Source organism: Chiloscyllium punctatum, chromosome 1 (assembly GCF_047496795.1).
Source record: "Chiloscyllium punctatum isolate Juve2018m chromosome 1, sChiPun1.3, whole genome shotgun sequence".
NCBI lineage: Eukaryota > Metazoa > Chordata > Chondrichthyes > Orectolobiformes > Hemiscylliidae > Chiloscyllium > Chiloscyllium punctatum.
This window is the reverse complement of record NC_092739.1, coordinates 41,943,056-41,970,401: the sequence shown is the minus strand read 5'-3', so window position 1 is coordinate 41,970,401 and position 27,346 is coordinate 41,943,056. Positions and strand designations below refer to the sequence as shown.

Below are 27,346 nucleotides of genomic sequence, written 5' to 3'. Positions count from 1 at the left end.
AACACCAAATGTCACTATGTACTGAGGTTTTACCTGTCCCCGGTGTTGCAAAGGATGGGCCTGGCCTCGCTGCCGCAGAACGCTCCGAGTAGTTGGACCATTCTGTGTCACCTGTCCTTCGTTGAGAAATTTATGAAGAAAAACACCTTTGACCACAAGTCCACCAGGAAGTGGTCAGCACGTAGTGTCCTTGAGACCTTTCGGGAAAATGAGAGGGTGGATCCTATCGAGCGGTTCCCTGAGCAGACTGTCAAAAAGCCATTTGGCAGAATGCCTCATCGCCAGAACTTTCCGACAAGCACCAAGACGTGGCTTGGCTGGTGGTGAGAAGGGCTCTGCCTGTGAGATCCTTTATGCACGCCCGGACTCTCAGCTGCACCGCACGCTGCCCTCGAAGTGGCTGCGGTGGGGACGAGACTGTCACACACTTCCTTCTGGAATGTGCCTGTGCAGAAGAAGTCTGGAGAGGAATGCAGTGGTGTTTGTCGAGGTTCGTCCTGAGCAGTGCAGTGATGTGGGACTCGGTGATCTACGGCCTGTTCGCCAGGACGCACACCGAGACAAACATCAACTGTGCCTGGAGGATCATCAACTCGGTAAAGGACGCTCTCTGGGCGGTCCGAAACCTGTTGATCTTCCACCTGAAGGAGATGACCCCGACTGAGTGTTGCAGACTGGCACATTCCAAGGTCCAGGACTACGTGTTGAGGGACGCACTGAAGCTTTGGGGCAGCTGTCGCCAAGGCGCGGTGGGGAAAGACCACCGTGTAACATCTGCCTGTCTAAGAAGAACAGGGAGCCCGCGTAGTCATTTGGGCTCTGCTGAGGCCTCAGCTAAAAATATAAATAGGAATGATTACTCTGTTTCAGTATGCAAATAAAGGGAATGTTTACATATGTATGGCATATCCAATTGTACAGATCATCAAAGTATTTTATGAACAAAGTATATTTTTGCAATTAAAAAAAAATTCCTTTTGAGTACAGTACTGTGGCTGGCTTGCAACAGCTTACAGATGTCCAGTTTTGACATGCTAGATCTGTTCAAAATCTATCAAATTTGGCACAGTTCAGTACCTCACAACATGGTGTCCTCCAAATGAAGATGAAGCTTGTCTCCACAAGGACTGTGGAGAGGTTACTCATACCAAACACAGTCATGAATGGATGCATATGCGATAGTTAGAATGATGAAGATGTGGTAAAACCAATGTTTACTGATTTTTGCTTCCCCTCCACCCATTTTTCCCCAGTCTATTTCACTTAGGATTTGATAGCTCTGTCAGTAGTAATTCTACGAAGACATTCTTAATAATAAACATTGAAGTCCCTGACCCATATTACATTCTGTGCCCTTGCCCCCTCTGTTCCTCCTCCAGTGGTGTTCAATATGGAGAAGCAGTGATTCATTAGTTGAGGTGGTGGTACACATTGAGTGGTAATCAGAAGGTTTCCTTGCCTAAATTTGGCCTGATGCAGTGAGACTCAATGGGGCCTGGAGTCAGTTTTGCAGGATGCCAAGCCAATTCTTGCCTGACTCTATTTCACCGTGCATATTTCAAAATGTACACACATATACTCTATCCTGCATCACTGGGTAGTGTAGTAAGGAATGGGCACAGTTAATTTTAAATGTCTAATTTTGGGACGGTTTGATTAATTGTTACATTCCAATAGCTGTCCCACTGAGTTTAACCAATTAAGCACAAAATGAGAGTTAAAAAGCCAAATGCTTGTGGTCCGCGTTTCTCAATTGCTCACAGTTTGATCTTTCACAGAGGAAGTTTTGTAGTATTGATTCTAATTCTTGCATTTTATATTTTTTGTTGCATTCTATAAGAACTACAATCCAGCAAAACCTGAAATGACCTGTCGCCATGATCTGTGCAGTGAATTATCCTCTGTAGTGATAGGCATATACAATGAGGACATGGGTGTTAATCAGTGGAAGAAGTTTAACTCGACAGTGGAAGCCATGTTGTTTATTAATCAAGAATTGCTCACAGATTGGAGAACCTATCACCATGGTTACTGCTTCATTCGTTGCCTCAGCCATGATGGAAGAAAGTTATCACAGCTTCTTATTCTGCCTCCAGTGTTGCGAACAGGTTTTAATTCTTCGAGAAAATTTGGAAGTAAGCATGCATTGAATGTGAATATTTTACTCTTAGACTCTGTGTCCAGGCATCATTTTTATAGAACTTTGCCAAAAACTATTAATACATTCATAAATCTGAACACTAATGTCTTTAAAACTGGACACGTGTTTGACTTTGAGTTGGTTCAAGGTATAAAAAGCAGAACATTTGAGTCTCTCCAAGCTCTCTTTGGGGGTGAGGCATTCAATCCACTGAAACCATTCAGTTCATTTGTGCTGCCACCAAAGGCTGTGGATTTTAACAAGACACTTGGACATTTTAAAGAGTTTGGATATGAGATTTTATATTTGGAGGATATGTGCTGGAAGTGGGAATGGGGTTTGGTGAAAGAGTTGAGAGCTCTTAACAAAAAGGCACACTTTTCAGAAAGAGTAAAGTTGTTCTTGGAAGCAATCAAAAGAAGTGGAATTGATAGGATAGATGTTTCCTACTCTAGCTGTGATATTCTTCAAGAAAATGGAGTGAAGGATATGTTTCATGGGCCTGCTACCATATGTTACAATAGTATCCATCAACATACCTACCTGCTGCAGTATATTGAATACTTTATCACTCGTTTCTCGTTCCTGCAAAAGCCACTATTCAGTTTTCTCATGTTGGATACCAATCATGAAGATACAGGCCTCAGGATAAAGCAATTGGATGAAGATCTTGCCAAACATGCATCTTTCTTAGCTGATCAACAGAACACAGTGACCTTCATTCTTTCAGATCATGGCAATAATTATGGGCAGTTTGTTTCAATGACTACAGAATCCCAGATTGAGATATTCCACACCACTCTATTTATAATTGTCCCAGACACAGCTGCTATTTTATTGGGTGAAGAGAAGATTCGATCCTTGCATACAAACCAGCGCAGGTTAATCAGCCTTCTGGATATCCATCATACTTTAAAAGGTCTATTGCCACCTGTTGGAGCTAAAGATGGGAAAAATTTGAACAATGGAATTAATGCTGATGGATTACTGAGTCCAGTTCCTGCAGATAGGACCTGTACCAGTATTCCCAGGATACCTCCAAACTTTTGCATTTGCCAAGACTTTGAAAAACCAGCAGTAAGTGATTCTAGACTTGCACTATATGCAGAATTTGCACTTGGTCAGATGAATCACGAAATCCTTCAACAACAGAGAGCTTCAAAAAATGCTCTCACAGGCTATATGGCCTGTCAAAGATTAATTGGCATTAGATTTGACAATTTGAAAATTCATGAAGATAAAAGTGAGACCATCGTGAAATTTGATCTTTATGTAAAGGCACCAGAAAGTACCGGTCATGATGAAGAAAAATACTTAGTGGTCATAGACTTCCGTTCTCAGGTAGATGCTGCACTGACTTTAGTAGGATTTGACCGCTTAACCCCATACAGTCCGTATGAGGTTTGTGCTGCAGATGATGTTGATTTAAGGTTATGCATCTGTGATTTAGAAAATGGTCATAAGGATTCAAATTCCTATTGGAAAAATGTTTTGATCTCATCAGTTTCTTGGACTGAAACTAATTTCAGTTCAATTCATGAATCCTGTTTGTATCTCATCAAAAGACATTATCCATCAGGCATTGTTCTGGCAGTGGGAAATATCTGCCCTCGTGTGCAATATGATATTGAATTTGATTTCCTGACTATAAACATGTACTCGTCATCTGTAATGCCAATAAATGTAACACTTTGGCCTGGAACAGAGGAGCTCCTAACTGTTGGGTTTCAGAAAGCTAAGGGTAAACCTTGGAAATATAAATATTCTTTGAATTACAGAGCATTCCCACTGTAGGACAAAAGCACATTGAATTAACTCTCATTGATCATTAACAGTAATCTTCACTCCAGTAAAATGCTGCCTTAATTTTGTTTTGAGTGTAATGTAGCTATTGGTATTAAGTAATAGGCCTCCAGTGTTCATCTTTATGGCTCAGAAATGCAGAGTCGAAATAACAAAAAAGTTATCTTTAAGGATTGCTTTTCTGACACAAATGCACTGTGTGCTTGCACACAATGTTAAAATAGTAATAAAAATACTATTACCACAGTATACTTCTGTATTAAAATAGTGTTAATTGGCATTTGTAACAAACACACTACTGGATATTGTTGATCACACATGTCCACACAAAACATTAAGTTGATTTTTGAAATTTAAAATAGATGTCATTTGTTTTGCAGTTTATTTATGTGACCAGTAATACTGGTTCATTAATTGGTATTTGTAATTATTTATATAAGGTCCATCAATGTTAATACACATGATCCTTGGTGTCAGTAATTAAGCCAATTTTCAAAGCAAATGAAAAACGCAGGAGCTCCTTAGGGGTATCAAGGGAGTCAAAAGACATTCAGTCTCTGTGATATCTTTATCTTAGCTTAATAATCTTTTCAGTTTCATACTTTGGGTTGCTTAGCAATAAAATTAATCATTAGAATTATGGCAATTGCTTTGTATGGTGCAGAGCTCCATGATGACTTCCAAACTCTCTACGTTTACCAAATGCAGTGTGATTGCGATAACTGTGTACCATGGTTTTATGTGGGAACTCTTGAAGGCAGTGAAAATTTCAATCATAAATCTAAGCGATAAGTGATTGCAGAAAACAATTATTTGCTTAAATGAATTGAATTAAATTAGCTTTATTGCCAAGTACTCAAATGAGTACAGTGAAAAGTTTGTAAGTTGCCACTTAAAGCACTACCTTAGATAGAAAGGTACCCAGGTATAATCCTTAATTACAAAATAGAGAAATGAAGAAAAAAAGCTACATTACAGCTATACACAGTATGAGAGTGTGGTGCTGGAACAACACAGCCAGAGCATGGTTGTTGCCTGACTGGCTGTGCCTTTCCGGCACCACACTCTGACTCTAATCTCCAGCATCTGCAGTCCTCGTCGTCTCCTAGTATATCAGTATGACCATAGGTCAGAAAAAACATGAAGCAAAGTTTAAAAACTTTGCAGTTTGTTTTGTATGTCTGTCTCCAAAGGCTCTCCTCAGCAGACCAATGCAGGGGGCCTGACTGCTGGCTGCCTCCAGGCTCCTTACTGGGCCCATATTCCTGCTTCCGCACCAAGTACCAAACCCTGTGCTGCACTGGGCTCTTGGTGACCCCGCTCTCACCATTGGTTGCTGGCCATCAGTGTCTCTGCTCTGGTTGCTGGCATTCCCAGTCTGGCTGCTGGAGAAAAAGATGAAGAGGAATGGGGGGTGTTGGAGAAACTTCAGCTAGAGCATTTTACTCTTCCATCATCTGACCATCTTTGATTCTTCAATGCTATGAAACAATGAGGTCTCAGGAGGATAGGTTTGGGCTACAAAACAATTTTTATTTACAAACAGACCTATCAATTTTCCTAACTTTAACCTATGTCATTCAATATTCACATCAAATCCGATTCTCCGTTGCCCTATGTTTGCTGCTTGATCCTGGCTTCCAGTGAAGCCACATTTCTATTATCATTACAAAATTTCAAACGTTTTCAAATCTGTCCATTTCCTCCTCTACCTTGCTAACCCATCCACAACTCTTGAGGAGTCTGCCCTTCATCATTGTTAGCAATGCCTTCAGATGCCAAGCTTCTGGTCTTTAAAATTTCCACCCTAAACTCTCCGCTTCGTTTGCTCACTTCCCCCTCCCCACCCTTTAAACCTACCTCTTTAAGCTAGCATTTGACCATTGTACCTACGAGGCTCAGTTTCAAATTTTATTTGTAAACATCCTTGTGACATTATATTGAAGATGCCATGTCAATTCAAGTTATCACTATTGTTGTGGAGTAGAAAAGGAGCTAACAAAGTTTGGACTTTATTTAGTTAATTGAAAGTTGCAAAATGTTTCTGGCAACTTCCTTTATTTATTAAGAAAGGAAATAGGGGAAAAAAAAAAGAGAATAGAACTGCTGGCATAAACCGTATTTAAATGTTTACATCTGACCATTGAACAAAGCCAGATTTACAAATAATCTGTTTGTGTTGAGCTTTTGTTTCCAATTTTGTAAGCCTAGTTACTGCCAGGAGTATCCTGACTGATAAGACCCCACCTGTGCACCACTAAGCATGCTGTCCAACCTACCGCCTCTCGCCTTTCTCTTTCACATGTCGCTATGCTCCTCATACACTTGGACAGTGTGTTTTCAGGCCCCTGTGAAGGAGAAGTCGATAATTTTGCATTCAAAGTGAAAGTGCAAAGCAGCCAAAGTTATGTACTCCCCTGTATTGGAAGCCAAAGAACAAAATCACCAGATACACACTTGGCTTATACAATTGCATTTCTGAAACATTGAGTATTATGATTCAGGAGAAGCAGTTGCAAAGGGCAAGCTGATCCTGGTGAGCATGTATTAGTGAGATACAAATGCATGCAGATTAGCTTCTCTCCATCTCAGGAGGGAGGACTTGATTGTGAAGGTTAATCTCCATGGTGAGAATCTGATTTGGGCATTTTATTATGTGGAAGTTGCTATGTATATATGAGTTACAGTTGTTGAAGGTGCTGTCCAAATGTAGGTTCTCCATTTTTAAATGATACTTTTCACTCTTACTTAGATTCACAATGCTTTAAATTATAACAAAATAAATTATGAAAAATAAACAGTAATGCTATTTGTGATTTGAAATATATCAATAAAAATTATTTGTCTTTTGAAAAAGATTATACTTTTTTCAAATTCAAATTTGGCTGTGACTCTTTAAGAAACTCTTTAATAGTAATCGTAAATTGAAAAATCTAGAATTGAAAATCTCTTGACTTTCTAGCGTTCCTTTTTATTGAAATTAAAATGTAAGTCATTGAGCATATGTGAATAATATTTTTGCTTAAACACATGGCAGTTATAAGCATTTACGTTAACAAGTCAGTATGTGTTTCAGAGAGCGCACACACTCATTTTTTGTCTATTACAATGTTCATAACAATTTTTACAATCTCAGAATTATTACAGGGAGGAGGTGGCCATTCAGCCCATCAGGCTCTGTTATCTAGTCTTGGTCTATTACCTAGTGCCAATCTGCTGTCTTGACCCCATGTCTGCACATTATTACTGTCCAAAAATCTTGGAGTTCAGTTAGCTAATGAAAAATTGCAAAACATTTCTGGCAGCTTTTTAAGAATGCTTTGAGTAATCCCAAATGAAATAAACAAAAAAAAAAGCAATAGAACTACTGGCGTAGCAATATTTGATTGTTTACATCTGACCATTAAACGAAGCCAGATTTATAAATGGAGCATTGAACAAATGAGAGAGAAATGCGAAAAGTTTCATTTACCTGAAAGAAGGTGTTTAATTTGGGGCGGCACGGTAGCTCAGTGGTTAGCATTGTTGCTTCACAGCAACAGGGACCCAGGTTCAATTCCAGCCTTGGGCAACTGTCTGTGTAGAGTTTGCACATTCACCCTGTGTCTGTGTGGGTTTCCTCTGGTTTTCTCCCACAGTCCAAAGATGTGCAGGTCGGGTGAATTGGCCACGCTAAGTTGCCCATAGTGGTAGGTGCATTAGTCAGAGAGAAATTGGTTGGTGTGGACCTGTTGGGCTGAAGGGCCTGTTTCCACACTGTAGGGAAATCTAATCTAATCAGATAGCTAGTTGTTTGATAGAAGGGGTTGATTGAATGGAGTGTAAAGGTTGGAAGCCTGAGGCATGGGAGCTCAGACCCTGGCAGAAGTGGGAGAATTGGAGTCCTCAGGGCTGTGATCAGAATTTGGAGGACAGTGTGTTGGGATTGGGGGAATGATGTTGGGTGGATTGCAGGTCTAGAAGAGAGAAGGGTATTAGCAGCTGGAGTGTAAAAATTCACTGAAGTTGTGCCTGATCATGGAGATTCCTCAACGTATTTTTTTTTTTCTTCTTATCAACCTGTTCAGAGAAGCTATTACACATCTCTGGACCAGGTGGGACTTAAACCCAAACCACATTAACACAGCGCAAAAAGAGGGCTCCTGCCCTCAGATCAGGATCCGGAAAGTAGATGAAATGGAACTTATGTCTGAATCCATCAATACTTTGCCTCAAGGAACCTGTGTGCAGGGAACCCAGTCCATAGCAATTACATTAATTGATGATTGATGTTCATAAGTAAAGTTCAAAGCTATTTCCTAGGAGCAGCAAGTTGGGTTGCTACTCAGATTTCTCAGAATGTAGTCCCCTTCTCTCCCACCTTGAAGCAAATGCTCCTATTTTGGGTATAAAAGTTTGCTTCAGTGTGTTTTTTACACTGTTCCTAAGTATTTCTAAAGTGAATAATGTTAATTTACTCAAAAGTTCACAAGGGAAGGTAATCTTTTCGATTTTACCCAATTCGTTCAGTGTTGCTGTTAATATACACACCAAGTAGAATGTCTTTATTTTGGGATCAATGATAATTTATTTTTTGTCAGTTAATTTGTGTGAATTGATAAAATGTTGAATAGTCTAACAGTTTAATTTGAGGGGGTATAGTTTAAAGTTGTTTAATACAAAATGAACAAACAGATAATACACATTTTTCAGCATTTGAAAGCTACAATTCCTGATGTGAGGTCTGGAAAGGAAATTGCATTACATGACTCCATGTAATTATATCTTACATTTTGTGATGAAAATGTTTACTCAAATGAATTTTAAAATGCATAGCTTTTGTTTCTAAATATTGTAAACCTAGTGATTGTGGAGAAAGTGAGGACTGCAGATGCTGGAGATCAGAGCTGAAAAATGTGTTGCTGGAAAAGCGCAGCAGGTCAGGCAGCAGCCAAGGAGCAGGAGAATTGACGTTTCAGGCATAAGATGTTCTTCAGGAATGAGCTCATTCCTGAAGAAGGGCTTATGCCCGAAACGCAATTCTCCTGCTCCTTGGATGCTGCCTGACCTGCTGCACTTTTCCAGCAACACATTTTTCAACCTAGTGACTGTGGCAGTATCCTGACTGACAAGGGTCCACCTGGACGCCATTAAGTATGCTATCCAATCCACCACCTCCCATCTTTCTCATTCACACGTCGCCATGCTCTTCATACACTGGCAGTGAGTTTACTGTGTAAGGTGTATCACATCTGATGTTGACATAGCACAGTGCTGTACAGCAATATGTGCCCCCACTTTCACATTGTTGCTCCACTACTTCCCATAGTCATGTCCTCCTGCTTGCTTTCTGTGTTAATGTGATCCTCCTGGCCAGCAGCTGTTTGCTTGATTGCTGTGTTAAAGTGCTATTTGAAGATTAAAGTTATTGCCTGATCCTTTCCACTGAAGTGCCATCTGTGAAGCAGAAACCACTGTATGATTCTGTCAACAAAAGTGGCCCCTGTGAAGAAGAAGTTAATTGTTTACGTGGAAGTGAAGATGCAAAGCAGCCAAAGTTATGGATTGGAGGACAGAGAACAAAATTGCCAGATCCACACGCTTGACTTATACAATCAAGTTTAAGAAACATTGAGTATTGTGATTCAGGAGAAGCAGTTGCGAAGGGGAAGTTAATTCTGGTGAGCATGAATTAGTGAGATACAAATGCATGCAGATTAGCTTCTCTCCATCTCAGGAGGGAGGACTTGATTGTGAAGGTTTATCTCAATGGTGAGAATCTGATTTGGGCATTGGTGATTTGAAATATATCAATTAAAATGATTTGTCTTTTGAAAAAGGATTACACTTTTTACAAATTTAATATGAAATTTGGCTGCAACTCTTTAATATAACCCTAACAATAATCATAACTGAAATATGTTGAAAATCTCTTAACTTTCTAATGTTCCTTTTAGAGTCATACAGTCACAGATGTACAGCATAGAAACAGACCCTTCGGTCCAACCCGTCCATGCTGACCAGATATCCCAACCCAATCTAGTCCCACCTGCCAGCACCCGGCCCATATCCCTCCAAACCCTTCCTATTTATATACCCATTCAGATGTCTTTTAAAATGTTGCAATTGTACCAGCCTCCACCACTTCCTCTGGCAGCTCATTCCATACACTTACCACCCTCTGCTTGAAAAAGTTGTCCCTTAGGTCTCTTATATATTTCCCCTCTCACCTTAAACCATGCTCTCTAGTTCTGGACTCCCCCTCCCCAGGGAAAAGATCTTGTCTATTTATCCCATCCATGCTCCTCATGATTTTATAAACCTGGATAAAGGTCAGCCTCCAGGGAAAACAGCCCCAGCCTATTCAACCTTTCCCTATAGCTCAAATTCTCCAACCCTAGCAACATCCTGCTCAACCTTTTCTGAACCCTTTCAAGTTTCACAACATCTTTCCGATAGGAAGGAGACCAGAATTGCACACAATATTTCAACAGTGGCCTAACCAATGTCCTGTATAGCCACAACATGACCTCCCAACTCCTGTATTCAATACTCTGACCGATAAAGGAAAGCATACCAAATTATTTCTTCACTATCCTATCTACCTGCGGCTCTACTTTCAAGGAGCTATGCATCTGCACTCATTGGGGCAGCAAGAAGTCTTTGCTGAGGTGACAGGGGCTGCTTGATGTTGCAGCACCACTCTCTGTTCTGACACCAGCCTAAAAGCAAGCAACATGACAGACTGCTGGGTTGTGTCCCTGTCCATGCATTTAAGCTTGGTTTCAATCATCTTACCTATTCCTGCGATTGGACAAAGATGTTTCTCTGCTGTGTGGTAGTCAGTGGGCAATAGCCATACCATGTTTACAAGTCTCTTGCGCAACATCTTCCCCACCCTCAAAAAGAAGTGTACAACCTGGAACATCAAGATCCTGATAGACACCCTCAGCAGTCACAAACCTGAACATCATACCATTTTACTAGCCCAGAAACCCCTCGCTATTGACACTAATATTGCTGAACTGAGTGAGATTAAGGGGACAGGAGAGGATCAGCTAAAAAAAAAACAAGGTAATGCATGCACATTCTTCTGGATTGGTAAATCTGACTAAGAAAGACATGTTGAATACATGGGATTAGTTTTGTCATGTACAAAAAACAAAGCCAACTAATTGACTGTCTCAGCAAGATTTCTTCTGGGATAAATGAAGATCTCATGAACCTTTGGCTCACCTGACCCAGAAGCAGCAAACATAGCTGTCAGTGAGTGGGACTAAATACTAGATGCAATGGATAAGATCAAAGAGGAATTCTACTCCAGTTTTGATCAGTTGCTGTCCCATGCCCCAAAGCTGATTTTTCTTTGATTTCAATGCTAAAGTTGGGAGGGAGGCATATGGCACATATAGTAATGAAGTAAACTACTTGAAGGCAATCACATTTTATTTTGATTTCTTTGGTTTCGTATTGTTTTTCTACCCTACCACTAAAAGAAGAGGGTAGAAACAAAAGATCAGAAATAAAAAAGTCAAACTTGTCTGGCTTCTTGCCATTTTTTTTGAGTGTCAATTTGCATACTGAGGATAAACACTATGGAAAGGGGTTAAAGATTATGGAGGGTAAGTGGAAACATGGAATAATCAGATCAACATACATATATTTTGTCACTGGTGCCTGAATAAGGAAATATCACAATGAAAATTCTGTATACCAATATCCAGAGAGGGAGAACTGCGAATGTATGAATAGGTGAAAATTAATGCTCAATATTTGAGAGTTAGTGTTTGTTTTGCTGAGCTGTATTATTTATTAATTTGATGTCGGTTATTATTTGTTTAGTTAATTGGGGTTTTTTCATCTTTTTTATACAGTTATAGATTTGTACACGAGGGCGGTTTGGTTTTTTTTTTACTTTCTTTGGGTTTTTTTGTATTTGTAATATTTAAAAGTCTATTTTTCAATAAAAATATATTTTAAAAGAATTTTGTATGCACTGTTTTAATTTCAAACATTTTGAGAGCCTAATGATTTAAAGATAGGTTGCTAGTAAAATGATCTTTACTTTTTTTGTACACATCTTTGTTATCAAAACATGCATTTGGAAACTAATATTAAGTGTGTTGTGGATTGATGCCTGAAGTTTTTAGTTCCTTGCTTTGTACTGCATGATCTATCTGTTGGCTTGTATTTTCTGGATGAAGCTGGTGGGCTTATTCAAAATGATTCTTCGTTTATAGGCGAGAGCTTCCTTTGGAATGAGTGTGAAGTTGAGGTGGAATCTAGAACAAGAAAGCAACATCTTTTTAGTTTGTGCCAGGCATTTTACAGATTAAATCAAAAAGCTTCTTTGATCACAATTGTGGGAACTTGACTTCTGCAGAACAAGCAAGCTTGAGAGTCGCAACTCTAATAATTAGCCATAATGTTGCTTTGTTCCTGTTAAGGGTCACTGGACCTGAAACGCTGACTCTGAAGTTTTCCACTGTTCCTGCCAGTAATTTCTATTTTTGTTTCTGATTTTCAGCATCTATAGTTCTTTTGGTTTTCATTAGGTTGTCTTTTTGACTGAGCTGTTGGCAACTTCTGCAGAAAGCTACGAGGTTGTGGCTGTTTGATACAAAGGGTTCAGTACTGCAGGAAACTGGGAGTATATAAAGTTACAAATGATGAAATTAAAAAGTTTAGGAGAGGAAATGGTTGTAAGGACTTGGAATGACTAAATAAATCACTCGACAGCTGGAGTCCACTTATTGCAAAGATTTTGTTAATGTTAATAGGAAGCAATCGCTGGGGCTCCAGAAGTTTTTTCATTGAACCAAAGGAAAGACAAACTTTATAGGTTGGTTTTCAGCCCATCACTGACAAATCATAAACCAATCATACTATATTATTATTATTATTAGACAGCACCTTCCAAACCCACAGCCACTTACATCGAAAAGGGCAAGGGCAGCAGATACATGGGAACACCATCCCCCACCAAGCCACTCATCATCCTGACCTGCAATCAGAGACAATGGGTCGACCGGGGCAGTCAGGTTTGTGAATCTTCAGGAGGAGGTAGAATTGGGTGGTGTGGGGTTCACGGACAGTGAGGTTGGAGGCTGTGGATGGGAGATCACCAGAGCCATACTACTACTGTACTAGTGACCTTGGACAAGATGAGGTGGTCAACCGCCTCCCCCACTCCAATCTCTCACCCTCACAACATGCAGCCCTCCACTCCCACCCCAACTTCACTATCAAACCCGCGGATGAGGAGGGTGTGGTAGTAGTGTGGCACACCAACTTCTACACCTCTCCTCCTACTGCCCCCTTGATCACGACCTCACCAAACCATCATCTCCCAGACCATCCACAACCTCATCACCTCTGGGGATCACCCATCCACAGCCTCCAACCTCATTGTCCATGAACCCTGCACCACCTGACTCTACCTCATTCCCAAGATTCACAAACTTGACTGCCCCAGCTGCACCGGTCCCACCGAACAGTCTCTTCCTACCTCAACACCGTCCTGTCCCCCTTAGTCCAGAAACTCCCCACCTACGTTTGTGACACCACCCATGCCCTTCACCAAGATTTTCATTTCCCTGGCCCCCAAATCTCACCTTCACCATGGATATCCAGTCCCTGTACACACCGATCTGTCACAACGAAGCTCTCCAAGCCCTCCATTTCTTCCTCTCACATCGTCCCAACCAGTACCCTTCCACTGACACCCTCAACAACTTCTCCCTCCAATCCTCCAAACCAAAAGGGGCAGCCATGGGACCCAGCTATGCCTGCCTGTTTGTCAGGTATGTGGAATAGTCCATTTTCCACAGTTGCACTGGCACCACCCCCTACCTGTTCCTCCATTACATCGATGACTGTTTCGGCATCGCCTCATGCTCCCACGAGGAGGTTGAACATTTCTTCAATCTCAAATTCACATGGACCATCTTGACAACCTCTCTTCCTTTGTGGACCTATCCATCACTGTCTCTGGCAACCGACTAACCATAGACAGACACCACAGGCCTACTGACTCCCACAGCTACCAAGATGACATCTCTTCCCACCCTACTTCCTGTAAAAACGCCATCCCTTATTCCCAATTCCAACGCTCATCTGTTCCCAGGATGACCAATTCCACCTCAAAGTCCCAGATGGCCTCCTTTTTCCACGATTGCAACTTCCCTTTCCAGTGCATCTCCTCCAGTTCACGCACTACCACCCTTGAACCCTAACCCTCCCACCGCAACAAAGACAGTACCCCCCTCCCCCCCACCGAGTCCTCACTTTTCAACACCACCAACCTCCACACACAATGCATTATCCTCCGCCACTTCCACCACCTCTAAATGGACTCCCACCAATACAGACATATTTCCCTCCCCACCCCTATTAGCATTCCAAAAAGATCATTCCCTCTGCGACTCCCTAGTTAGGTCTACATCCCCACATCAGCCCACACCCTACTCCTGGCACCTTTCCCTGCCACTGCAGGTAGTGCAAAACCTGTGCCCACACCACTCCCCTCACCTCTGTCCAAGACCCCAAGGGATCCTTCCACATCTGTCAGAAATTCACCTGTATCTCTACCAATGATCATCCAGGCAAAGTTCATTTATTCAGATCCTACGCAAAGGATGATTTTCAACCTTTCAGTAGTTTGTTCTTTTACTGTGCTACTCCAAAAACAAAATAAGATTTTGGAAATTGAAATAAAAACAGAAAAAGCTGATATATTGAATGTCAGACACCGACATAAGTTCAAATGAAAAGTGAAAAAAAATCTACAGAAGCCAGTATCCCATCACCAAGTCACCTTTTATTTAGAGTCCTTGACACCAATCCAGCTCCCTCAGAGTGAGGGGAACCTCTGACACTCCTTTCCTTATTTTATTAAAACAGTACAGTTTACAAAAAATTAACATTAACAGCTGTATACAGAGAAACAGCAAAGTGCAAGGGAGAGGAGCGGCAAAGCCAGACCCCAAACTCTACTGTTTAACCAGCTTTTAGGGAAATGAGGACAAGCCTCAATCCCACTTTCAGTCATCTCAAAAGTAGCAATAACAAATAAGTCCAAGATAGTCCAATTAGTTAAGAAACAGTGCATAGAATACAGACAACCCCCAGCAAGCCACTCGTTCCTCCCACCTCCTGGCCACTCTCACACAGCCCGCCCCTTCCGGCTCTCAATCTGCTCCATGTCCCTTAAGGCCACCTCTAGGACAGCCCTTCATGTTTCTCCAATCCCCTCCCCCAGGACGACAGTGGTCAGTATGGCCTACCCACCTTCCGGCTTCCCAAACCATTCTTCACACCGTCCAGCCATCTCCAGGACTGCCCATCCCGGTACCTGCCCAGGGTGACAGCACTGAGGACAGCCTACCCACCTTCCGGCTCTCAGGGCGACTGGCATTGGGATGACTTACCCACTTTTTGCTCTCTGATCAGCCTACCCACATTCAGGTTCACAGGACGGCCTATCCACCCTCCGGCTCTCGGGGTGACAGTTTTCAGGATGACCCAAGAGCCTCCCAGCTCACAGTAAGGCCTGCCAGACCCAGGGACACAAGACAGTGCAGGTGATAACCCCAACAAGACAGTTATTTAATTACAAACAGTCCGTTCTGGTACAGAGTCCATTATCAACAGTTCTCTTCAAAATGTGGAGTCCATTCCCAGGAACAGAATTCACTCCAGTATACAAGTGCTATTGTCAGAAATCAAATCCATTCCAATTTGCAGAGTCCACTCCTGAAGACAGCAAATGCACAGCACACACACAGGTGTTCAGTCTCCATAGAGGTCTGGCCCATCCATAGACACTTAGGCCTGCTCTCAGGATCACAGTACATGTTAAAAAGTTGCAATTAACTCACAGGGGTTGGGTCCACTCCTGAACTCCAGGATGCAGCAATTACTCACCTCCCAGCACACACATCGGTGTTCAATCTTTACAGAGGCCTAGTTACTGACAAAGGGCCAGGCCCTACCCACAGGAACAGCTCATCTGGAAAGGTGCACTTTCTCACAGGGGCTCAGCCAAAAACACATTCAAAGAAAACCAGAATGCAAGGGCTAAGTCCTGCCATAAAAAAATCAACATATTCTTTTCTCCCTTATTTTGAGAAAAGGACGAACACACAGGCTGTAACCAGCCAGTGAAACAACAACTCCCTAATGCGACCTGCATTACAGCTGAAACACATTGACTGTGAAGATCAGGCAGTTTAAAAATCAGTCCTCAATAAAAAGTAATACTAGTTAACAAATTGGCTATCATCCTCACATTCTGAGAGCTAGATCAGTGTGGAGTGAAGGACTCTTCTATCTTCCTGGTGGTGGAAATTGAATAAAGACTCGTGCACTTTGTGTCTTTCACTGTGTCTCACACCTGCACACACACACACCATGGGTGCTGGGGAAAAAAATAAGCACTACCGCAGTTAGGCGGTAGTGTGGGGGTTAAAAAAAAGAAAAAAAAATAACAGGAGATTCTACACGTGCAAGGACTCTCCCTGTTGCTGCTTGGGGCCTGCCTCACTGCTGCTGCCTGGGACTTGCCTTGGGGCCCCTCCCCAGGACCTCCACTAAAAAAAAAGAAAAAAAAATGAAGGACTCTTCTTTTTGTATCAGAGGAGGGTCTGACTCGGAGCGAGGAGGACAACGATCTGAGTTTTGGACCTGCTTCTTGTGCTGCAGCGCAGGCCTTGCCCACAGCTGAACACTGATTGTTGGTGCCTGGGGCCTGTCTCAACTGCTGCTGCCGCCTGAGACTTGCCTTGGGCTGGTACCAAGAACTCCACTGCTACTACCTGGGACTTGCCTAGGTGTACCCCTTGGCCAAAAACACCACTGCTGCTGCTGCATAGGGCCCCACCTGGACAAGACTACAGCTGTTTCCTGAGGCCTACCTTCACCAAACACCCAGCAGCACAGCATGGTAAGCCCCAAGGCCACAGGCTCCAGCTGCACTTATGCCAGGGTTGACGTTGCATTAGGCTCGGCTACTCCTACCCCAGCTACAAACTGACCCCCTTCAAGCACCTGGCTAAACGCCTGGGGGTTGAGGCCTATCCCCACCCTAACATGAATATTGAAGCCTGCAGTAAGGCCATAGCTAATGTGGTCAGCCCACTGGTCATTGCCGCTGCGGCCAGAATGTACTGGTAGGCCATGTTCTTCCTGAAGACTGAGCAGGCGGTCCACCTGGCTGTGCAGAAGGAGCTCACTGTGGGTGAGATTTTCATACTGTCAACCCACTGGAGGTCATGGCCAGAGAGTTATGATTTCCAACATCCTGCCCTTCATTGCCAGTGAACTCCTTCTCCCCCACCTTCAAACTCTGAGGGAGATCTGGTCGGGGGTCCAACCACTCCTGCTCACTTAGGTACCCTTCCCTCCATCACGTGTACATCTTCCAACGCCAGGAGGTCACAGAGGGCTTGTTTACCCTCCTCAGAAGGGCGCAGCCTACCACGTCTTATGGACGGCATGCAGCGTCACCTGTGCTAAGAGGTGGGGCACATAAGGAAGAACTGCCCCACCCAGAAGGATGCTCAGCCCATGCCAACGGCTAAGGGTGGTACCGCTGCACCCACTCCACCTCCCCTGAAGTCAACACCACAAGCCCCGCCCACAGGGCTAAGCCAGAGGCTCCTAGTGCCTCAGCCTCTGGCAGGGAGGGGGCTGAGCGTCCAGCTGGACCGAAGGTGCAAAAGAAGACCCAATGCGCCAAGCCCACCCTTGTGTGGACAACCCCATCACCTCACCAAAATTGGACCCTCAACCTGCCCCACCCCGGCACGACAATGCCCCCATGGCAGGGTCAGTGTTGCCCTGGTGAGTGAACCCTGATCCCTAAACCCCCAAATCTGTACCTGATCCTTGCCCTGCTGCGCCTACTGACCCCACACCCAACCCCCGCCTTACTACAGAAACTCCTGGGGCATCAATGCCTGGTCCTGGCCCACTCAGCCAGACCCCTGCACTGACCTTGGGGAACCCCGTGCTGAACTCCATCCAATAGCAGCTGTGTCTCTGGTCCCAGAACAGGAAACTGGGCCTCTGCCCTGTCCACCATTACCTGCTAAACCAGGGGCAGGAAGTGAAACAGCTGGTTCTCCTGACCCTTGCCACGCCCCCAGCCAATCATATTTTGTGAATTGCTGAGGGGGGCGGTGGAGCCCCAGGCCCCATGACCATCAGGGTGGGCAGGGAGAGTGTTCCCCAAGGAGCTCTGCCACCCCTGGGAAGAGGCGCCGCCCCCAGGAGGGGGAGGACTTCCCTACGGCACGCCGATGGTGCTACCCCTCACAAGGGCGTGTGCACGTGACACCACCCACCTTTCCCGCACCACGGTCTGACCCACCTGGAGTCCCAGGGATCACAGCAGAATTCCCTGGTGCCCTTGTACCATCAGCCCCTGGGGACAAGCCTGTACACCATGCAGGTATAAGGGTCATCGAGCAGTGGAGGGGAGGAAGGTGTTATCCTCACTGCTCCCTCCCAGACTGTTTTTCGGGGACCTTGGCCCTGGGGGAAGGACCTTTCTCCCGAGGATCCGGGCATCCCGGTGTCAGGAGACGAGTGGGGCCCTGAGCCTCTGCTGCCCGACGACCCGACTTCGGGGCATTCCGGGAAAGGGTGCACTGAGGAAGTTACCGCCGGTGACTCTGGGGGTGGGATTGCCGGGGGTATGAGGCGAGTTGGCAGTGCCAGACCAGCCCCCACTCTCTCGGTGGGGGAGGGGCCAGTGACCAAGGGCAACTTCCTGGAGAAGGGTACGGGACTGGTGGTGGACACTGGGGATGACACAGAGTCTGTCTCCAGCGAGGTTTTTGAGTCCCAGGTGCCCTCCACTGACCTTCCCCCCCTCGGGTAACTCCGGGAATTTGTAGAAGAAACCTGCAGTCACCGGGATAGAGCCCAACTGGCACTTGACCGCTGGAACTCTTTGAGCAGGTGTACTGGTCGGCCCACGCTGCTCACCAGGCACCTGGGCTGGACACTAACAAACGAAAGTGAGTCAAAACCTTCCTGTGTGCAGTCCTGGTGAGGGAGAGGGACTTTTGTGTCCCTCCCTCATCCTCCCAGTAAGTGTATGTAGTTTTTAATTCTAATGGTGGTGGTTGCACAGTACTGCTGACATGAAGACAACTATAGCCAGCCTCAACAACACCGGCAGGGAGTCACAGCGCAGATTCCAGACACTCTCGGTCCTTCGGGACGGGAGGTATGCGGTGTGCTTCCTGCAAGAAACCCCGGGAGACGAAGCCACCTGGCTCCTGGAGTGGTGAGGGGGAGGACTACATGAGTCACCTCACCCGCAGCTCAGCACGGAGGATGCTGGAAGGCTCGATGCTCCCGTCACATTAGAGGAGCTGACCGGCTCTCTCGAGGGGCAAGTCCCCGAGGCTGGACAGACTGACTGTGGAGTTCTTCAGGGCGTTCTGGGACGTCCTGGGGAAGTGTCTAACTGCTGGAGAGCTGCCCCTTTCTTGGCGTAGGGCGGTTATCATTCTGCTGCCAAAGAAGGGGCACCTTCATTCTCTAAAGAACTGGCATCCGGTCTCCCTCCTCAGCATGGACTACAAAATCTTCACCAGGATGTTGTCTTCTCACCTGGCTTCCGTGCTGGCCCAAATGATTCACCCGGACCAGCCCTACACAGTCCCGGGCCGGAGGATACACAACGTCCACCTGGCCCGGGACCTGATCCATTTCTGTCGACGGGCTGGTCTGCCGAGTGCCTTCCTGTCTCTCTGAACCAGGAGAAGGTGTTCGACAGGGTCGATCACGAGTACCTGCTCGGGACTCTGTGGGCATTCGGGTGCTATCTTAAAGGAGTCGAATGCTGGTCATAAATCAGCTGGTGGTGGCTATGATGTAATACCAGCTGGTCACTTTGGTCCCTCCTCTGGTTTTGTCGCTGACATCCAGAGAACGTTGGTCGACTTCTTCTGGGACAAAAAGATGCACTGGGTCGCTGCGCAGGTTCTGAGTCTCCCTATTGAGGAGGGCGGTCAGTCGCTGGTGTGCGTCCGCACCCAGGTCGCGACGTTCCGCCTTCAGACCTTGCGGCGATACCTTTACGTCGAGCCTCCTCCTTGGTGGTGCGCCCTGGCGACGTATTTTTTCCGCCAGGTGCGTAACCTCAACTACGACACGCAGCTCTTGTTCGTCGACCGTGACGGTTTGGAGGTCGCCCTCAAGGTGCTGCCTGTCTTTTACCAGGACCTGATCACTGTCTGGAACATGGTCGAATCGCGTCGCGCCTACCCTCCGGCTGGAGTAGCGGCTGTCGTCAGGGAGCCGTTGCTCAGGAATCCGCACCTCCGTACTCGCGGGTTCGAGTGGCTGTCGGAGGGGAGGGCCGTGGCGGCGAGGGCGACCAGGGTCGGGGACGTGCTGGGTGCCGGGGGCCTGGGCTGGACGCTGCCGCAGGACATAGCTAGCAGGGCAGCGGGAGACATCTGGTACGTGGCCACCGCCATCCGAAGCCTTAAAACGGCGGTGCTCGGACCCGACGTAGTGCACCAGTTGGAGGATGCTCAGGTGTGCGGTGGGATCCCGTCCGCGCTTACCCCGGCCCGGACGGAATTTCACATTGGCCCCAAGGTCCCGTACTTCCCGCGGGAGCCTGTGCCCCACAACCTGAGCTGCTGCTGGAATTTTAGTTTTGTCCCTTTTAAGGATGTAAAACGGTGGACCCTGTGCAGACAGCTGCTGCACACCGTCCACCTCTTCGCCCTCACCCACTGCCCGGACACGCCTTGTTGTGCCCATTTACCACCAGGCGGAGGGCTCTCTACGCAGGGGTCCTCCCCTTTCTCTCAGGGATCTGGGGTGGAGGGTGTTGCACGCGGCAGTCCCCTGCCACCGCAGATTGTGATGGTTCACGGACTCCAAGCCCAACTGCTTGTTCTGTGGAGTCCGTGGACCATGTGTAGATTGGGTGTGGGCACTTGCACTCCCTTTTTTTGATTTTCTAAAATACCTTCTCTGTTTCTCCGACGCTCCTGATCTTCAGGCATCTGGCACGGAGTGGGGAGGGCAGGTCTGAGGATCTCCATCAACAGGTCCAGGCAGCGGGCCGTGGAGGGAGTCGTTAGGGCCGACTGCCTGCCCCTCTTCCGGGGTTACGTTAGAGCCCGGGTGTCTCTGAGAAGGAGCACGCGGTGTCCACCAACACCCTGGAGTCGTTCAGGGAGAGGTGGGAACCACAGGGAATGGAGTGCAGTATTTCCCCGTCCAACTCTATTTTGATTTAATCCCTGCCCTCCCCTTCACTGTTTTGATCACACAGCATTGCCCTTTGATGTGAAGGGCAGTGCTTGTCACTGGCCACTTGGGTGTTTCTTGTCTTCCTGGTGGTGGAAATTGAATAAAGATTTGTATACTTTCCGTCTCTCACTATGTCTCACACCTGCGCACGCACACACGCACACACACGCACACACACACGACGTGGGTGCTGGGAAAAATAAACACTACTGCAGTGAGGCAGTAGTGTGGAATATAAATAAAACTGCCTAAGGGAGATGGATCAGTGTCAAGGAGTGAAGGACTCTGCTCTTTAAAGAGAAAGGGAGAGTGATTTTCTTTTGTTGGTGCCTTTGCATTAAGGAGGAGTTTATTTTGAAGTCTTTTGTTTCTCCTTAAAGGAAAAACAAACTGGCTATATGGTTCTGCCAAATTAGGAAGTAGGATACCACCCCCCCCAGAAGCCAACAGCATCAGTACACACCAGATGTGGACAGCCAGCTCAAAGTCAGCCCCCTTCCTGACAAAATGGACACAGATCCAGCTCCCTCAGTGAGCAGAACCTATGACACTTTAAAATTTATTTTTTTTATTATTAATGTTAATTGTTTTGTAAACTGCATTGTTTAACAGCTGTATACAGAGAAACAGCAATTTACAAGGGAGAGTGGCAAAGCCAGGCCCAAACCCTATTGTTCAACCAGCTTTCAGGGAAATGAGGACAAATCTCAAATCCCACTTTCAGTCATCTCAAAACAGGAACAAATACATATCAGACAGTGCAATTAGATTAAAAACACTGCATAGAATACAGATCCCTGCCCCCGAAAACCCACCCGTCCCTCTCACCTTCCAGCCACTCGAAGGCAGCCCATCCTACACCCCTTCCAGCTCTCAGTCCACCCCATGTTCCTTCTGGCTCTCAGTCCATCCTGACATACCTTCTGACCACCTCTAAGACAACCCATCCTGTTTCCCCAACCCCACCCCCCCAACCCGACAGTAATCAGGATGGCCTACCCACCTGACACCTTCTGGCCACCTCTAGGACAGCGCATCCCCGTCCCTGGGATGATGGCGCTCAAGGCAACCCACAAGCCCTCAGGATCTCAGTCTGCACCTACACACCTTCTGGCTCTCGGCTGCCCTGACACACCTTCCATCCACCTCTAGGACACTCTGCCCCGATTACCTCTTCTTGGTACAACAGCATCCAGAACGGCCTATCCACCTTCCGGCTCTTGGGGCAACTGGCATCAGGGTGGCCTACCAACTTCCAGCTTTCGGGGCAGCCTACCCACCTTCCGGTGCACAGGACAGCCTACCCACCCTCTGGTTCTCGGGGTGACAGCTTTCAGAACCACCTATGAGCCACCAAGCTCATAATGAGACCTGCCAGACTCTGGGACACACAAGGCAGTACGGGTAATAAGCCCAACAAGGAACAGGACAGAGTCAATTACCAACAAACAGTGTTTTTTCTGGTACACTGAGTCCATTACCATAAACAGTCCATTACCATAAACAGTCCATTACCATAAACAGTTCATTACCATAAACAGTCCATTCCCGGGAAGAGTCCACTCCGGTAGGCAGAATCCATTCCTGAAAGCAGAAAACACACACCCCATAGCACACAGACAGGTTGGCATGGTGGCACAGTGGTTAGCACTGCTGCCTCACAGCACCAGAGACCTGGGTTCAATTCCCGCCTCAGGCGACTGACTGTGTGGAGTTTGCTCATTCTCCCCGTGTCTGCATGGGTTTCCTCCCACAGTCCAAAAATGTGCAGGTTAGGTGAATTGGCCATGCTAAATTGTCCCATAGTGTTAGGTGAAGGGATAAATGTAGGGGAATGGGTCTGGGTGGGTTGCGCTTCGGCGGGTCAGTGTGGACTTGTTGGGCCAAAGGCCCTGTTTCCACACTGTAAGTAATCTAATCAAAGGTGTTCAGTCTCCACAGAGGCCTGGTTTATCCACAAATAAGAGGCCCACTCACAGGAACACAGTACATTGTGAAAGTGCAGTTAACTCAGGGGTTTTGTCCTCTCCTAAACTCTAAGACACAGCAAATGCTCACCTCCCAGCACATAGACAGGTGTTTGGTCTTTACTCCTGTGTTTTTTTGTTTATATTTTATTAAACAATTACAAAACAGTTTACAATAGTTAACGTTTACAGCTCTCTACAAGAGACAGCAGTTTTACAAGGGCGAGGTGCAGCAAAGCCAGGGCCCAAACCCTACCGTTCAACCAGTTTACAGGGAAATGAGAACAAACCTCAACTCCCAGTTTCAAGCATGACAAGACATCAACAATGACATTTGTACATAAAAAGCCAATCCAGTTACATAAAAGCAGTGCATACAATACAACCCAGCAAGCCCCCGTCCCTCCCACCTTCTGGCCATCTAAGGTAGCCCACCCCTACGCACCTTCCGGCTCTCGGTCCACCCCAGTTCTCAGTTTATATCTGTCAGCCAGGGCTCCCTAATTAGGCCAGACTGACAGTCTCAATCAGGGTAACTCAAATTCTATGAGGTCCACCTGACCAACCTTGTTACAATCACTACAAAACTTTCCTGACCAGAAACTTTAACTGATTCTCTCTCATGGGTATATGAATGGTAAGGGTTTGGAGGGATATGGGCCGGGTGCTGGCAGGTGGGACTAGATTGGGTTGGGATATTTGGTCGGCATGGACGGGTTGGACCGAAGGGTCTGTTTCCATGCTGTATATCTCTCTGACTCTATGAAATGCTGCCTGATCTGTTGCTTTTTTCATGCTTCTTTTGTTGTTGTAATTTTTAAGAAAGGTGGTAAGGACAAGCCAGGGAACTATAGACCAGTGAACTTGACGTTGGTGGTGGGCAAGTTGTTGGAGGGAATCTTGAGGGACAGGATTTACACATATTTCAAAAGGCAAGGACTGATTAGGGATAATCAACATGGCTTTGTGCATGGGAAATTATGTCTCACAAACTTGATTGCATTTTTTGAAATAACAAAGAGGATTGATGAGGGCAGAGCAGTGGACGTGATGTATATGGATTTCAGTTAGGCATTCGACAAGGTTCCCCATGGGAGATTGGTTAGCAAGGTTATATCTCATGGAATACAGGGAGAACTAGCCATTTGGATACAGAACTGGCTCAAAGGTAGAAGACAGAGGGTGGTGGTGGGGGCTTGTTTCTCAGACTGGAGGCCTGTGACCAGTGGAGTGCCACAAGTTTTGGTGCTGGGTCCACTACATTTCGACATTTAAAGAAATTATTTGGATGTGAATTAGGAGGTATAGTTAGTAAGCTTGCAGATGACACCAAAACTGGAGGTGTAGTGGACAGTGAAGAAGGTTGCCTCAGATTACAACAGGATCTGGACCAGATGGGCCAATGGGCTGAGAAGTGGCCGATGGAATTTAATTTAGATAAATGCGAAGTGCTGCATTTTGGGAAAGCAAATCTTAGCAGGACTTATACACTTAATGGTAAGGTCCTAGGGAGTGTTGCTGAACAGAGACCTTGGAATGCAGGTTCATAGCTCCTTGAAAGTAAAGTTGCAGGTAGATAGGATAGTGAAGAAGGCGTTTGGTATATGCTTTCCTTTATTGGTCAGAATATTGAGTACAGGAGTTGGGAGATCATGTTGCGGCTGTACAGGACATTGGTTAGGCCACTGTTGGAATATTGCATGCAATTCTGGTCTCCTTCCAATCGGAAAGATGTTGCGAAACTTGAAAGGGTTCAGAAAGTAATCTAATCTAATCTAAAAGATTTACAAGGATGTTGCCAGGGTTGGAGGATTTGAGCTACAGGGAGAGGCTGAATAGGCTGGGGCTGTCTTCTCTGGAGCAAGAGAGGCAGAGGGGTGACCTTATAGAGGTTTATAAAATCATGAGGAGCATGGATAGGGTAAATAGACATGATATTTTCCCTGGGGAGGGGGAGTCCAGAACTAGAGGGCATAGTTTTAAGGTGAGAGGGGAAAGATATAAAAGAGACTGAAGGGGCAACTTTTTCACACAGAGGGTGGTTATGTGTATGGAATGAGCTGCCAGAAAAATTGCTGGAGGCTGGTACAATTGCAACATTTAAAAAGCATCTGGATGGGTATATGAATAGGAAGGGTTTGGCAGGATATAGGCCGGTTGCTGGCAAATGGGACTAGATTAGGTTGGGATATCTGGTCGGCATGGACGAGTTGGACCGAAGGGTCTGTTTTCATGCTGTACATGTCTATGTACATGTCATACTGAGTTTGTTTCACTATGCACCTTAAAAGGCCAGATAACAATAAAGCCACCGAGCTGGCTCCTCTAAACTTCTAAGGTACAGAATATCTGTAAGGTTCAAGTCGGGTTCTGCTCCAGAGAGGTGTCAAAACACGCGAACACTGGTTGATTAAAATATCCACACATATATATATATAAAAAATCAGTAATAGCTGGGTAAACGTCATAGAGATGGGCTTATTGCGTTGACCAGTTTAACTGAGGCTTGTTGCTGGAGCTGAAGCCACCCCACCTCTCCCCTGCCCCAAGGACACAGCTGACCAATCCGCTACTCTCCCATGTGAAAAAAGAGAGAGCAGGTCAGTCCGGGAAAATGAGGCGGAAGCTTCGCAAGTTCATGAAATACAAGAACAGGCGTTTCACCATTTTCCAGAGGCGCTGTCGCGGCTAGATGAAGTCTTTCAGGAGAACCCGAGAGTGGCTGACCCTGAGAAACGAGATCCGAGTGTAAGCGGGGCTCAGCAGCAAGAAAACCAGGAGCTCCCCAGACCGCCACACGGTACAGCTTCCCTCCAAAGCTTACATGGGGGGGGGGGAGAGTCATTGACTTCCCTGTTTATTTATATTTAAGTCGAATAATATCTAAACAATTTTTCTTTGTCGTGTCCTATAGCAACCTGGAGGGTGGGGCTTGGCTTTTTAACCAGCTTCTATTATTCACCTTGATCAATCAAAGTTGTGTTTAGTGCAGTAACCATGCGGGAGTTTGATCGGGTTTAGAACAAATTCGGTGAGTAAGCTTCACTCTTTCTTGGAAATGAGATTTTCCGTGCTGCCAAACTATTAGTAATTCCACCCAAGGAGAAAGATTCAAACTCAGCTTTGAGACTTTCTGGTAAATATTATTCATTCTGACTGGGTGCACATTACAGTATGGTGATGTGTCGGGATTTTTTTTTTGGTTAAGTCATTTCTACATTCCTATGTTCTCCAGGGGCCCCTATTTATCACTGGAGCAAATGCAATAAGCACGCCATTAGTTCTGCCACTTCCCTCCCACAAGAGCCCTCCAGCGGTATTGGAATTTGAGCTTTTCTTTTGGCTTCAGTCCACTTCAGATAAGTCAAGAAGATGAAGCCTTTCATGTCTCCAGGGCCCGATTAGCTCTCTGATTTCTCATGGATTGTTACATTGTTTGATCCATGGGACCATTGGATTTGGCAATTCATACTTAGACATTATGGAGCAGTACTAATAGAATTTGAACATGAAGTTGTATTCACTGAAACTTTCAGAGTTGACCTCAAGCATCCACTCAACAAGTACTTGAATCAAAATAACAAGAGTGTACAATCAAGACATATGGGTAGTTCTGGGATAATGTGTGTTTTAGCAGCGCAGTTTGACAATAATATCACTGAAGAATTAGGGAATGGTATTTTGGAGAATGCTAACCTCCATTGGCAGTAGCGTGATTCCAGTGGGGATCAGTTTGTGTGCTTTGTTCTGCACATCCATTGATGTCAGCTGAAGGTAGAGCAACTTGCTGTGAGAAATACTGTACAGAGAACAACTTTTTACATTTTGTAAATGAACTGTGTTAAATTTACTTTTGTTTCGTTAATAAATATGATTTCAACTTTCATTCAGACTGTGCTAAACTTTGCATTAGACTTTGGATGATTTTTGAGTGATTTTTTTTGGTAGTCTGCCCCAACCCTTCTTCTCCCCTGGGCCTGTTATTTATATTAAGTGATTTTCTACTAAGCGAGGTTTCGCTGGAATGCAACTATGGCATTATAGGAGAACCACCTGCACTTTGCACTAGACTCTCCGATGAGTTTTGGGTCATACCCACATGTCTTTAATGACTGATTACTTAAATCTCTGACAATGCATGATTCTGATCACACAAGTCCTCTACAACTGA

The 27,346-nt window shown here is 45.5% G+C and overlaps 1 protein-coding gene across 4 annotated transcripts in view; it reads left to right on the top strand.

Moving 5' to 3' along the window:
• LOC140453497 (uncharacterized) overlaps positions 1–27,346 on the top strand; it is an 85,453-nt gene that overhangs the window by 24,131 nt on the left and 33,976 nt on the right. For 3 of the 4 annotated variants that reach the window (XM_072548348.1, XM_072548267.1, XM_072548425.1), the window contains one exon: positions 1,841–6,700. The exons of the other annotated variant lie outside the window; for it this stretch is intronic. In XM_072548348.1, coding sequence (XP_072404449.1) covers positions 1,841–3,934 — 2,094 coding nt within the window. In that variant the 3' untranslated portion in view covers positions 3,935–6,700. Of the gene's footprint in view, positions 1–1,840; positions 6,701–27,346 lie in introns of those variants that run through there. 4 annotated transcript variants of the gene reach the window in all.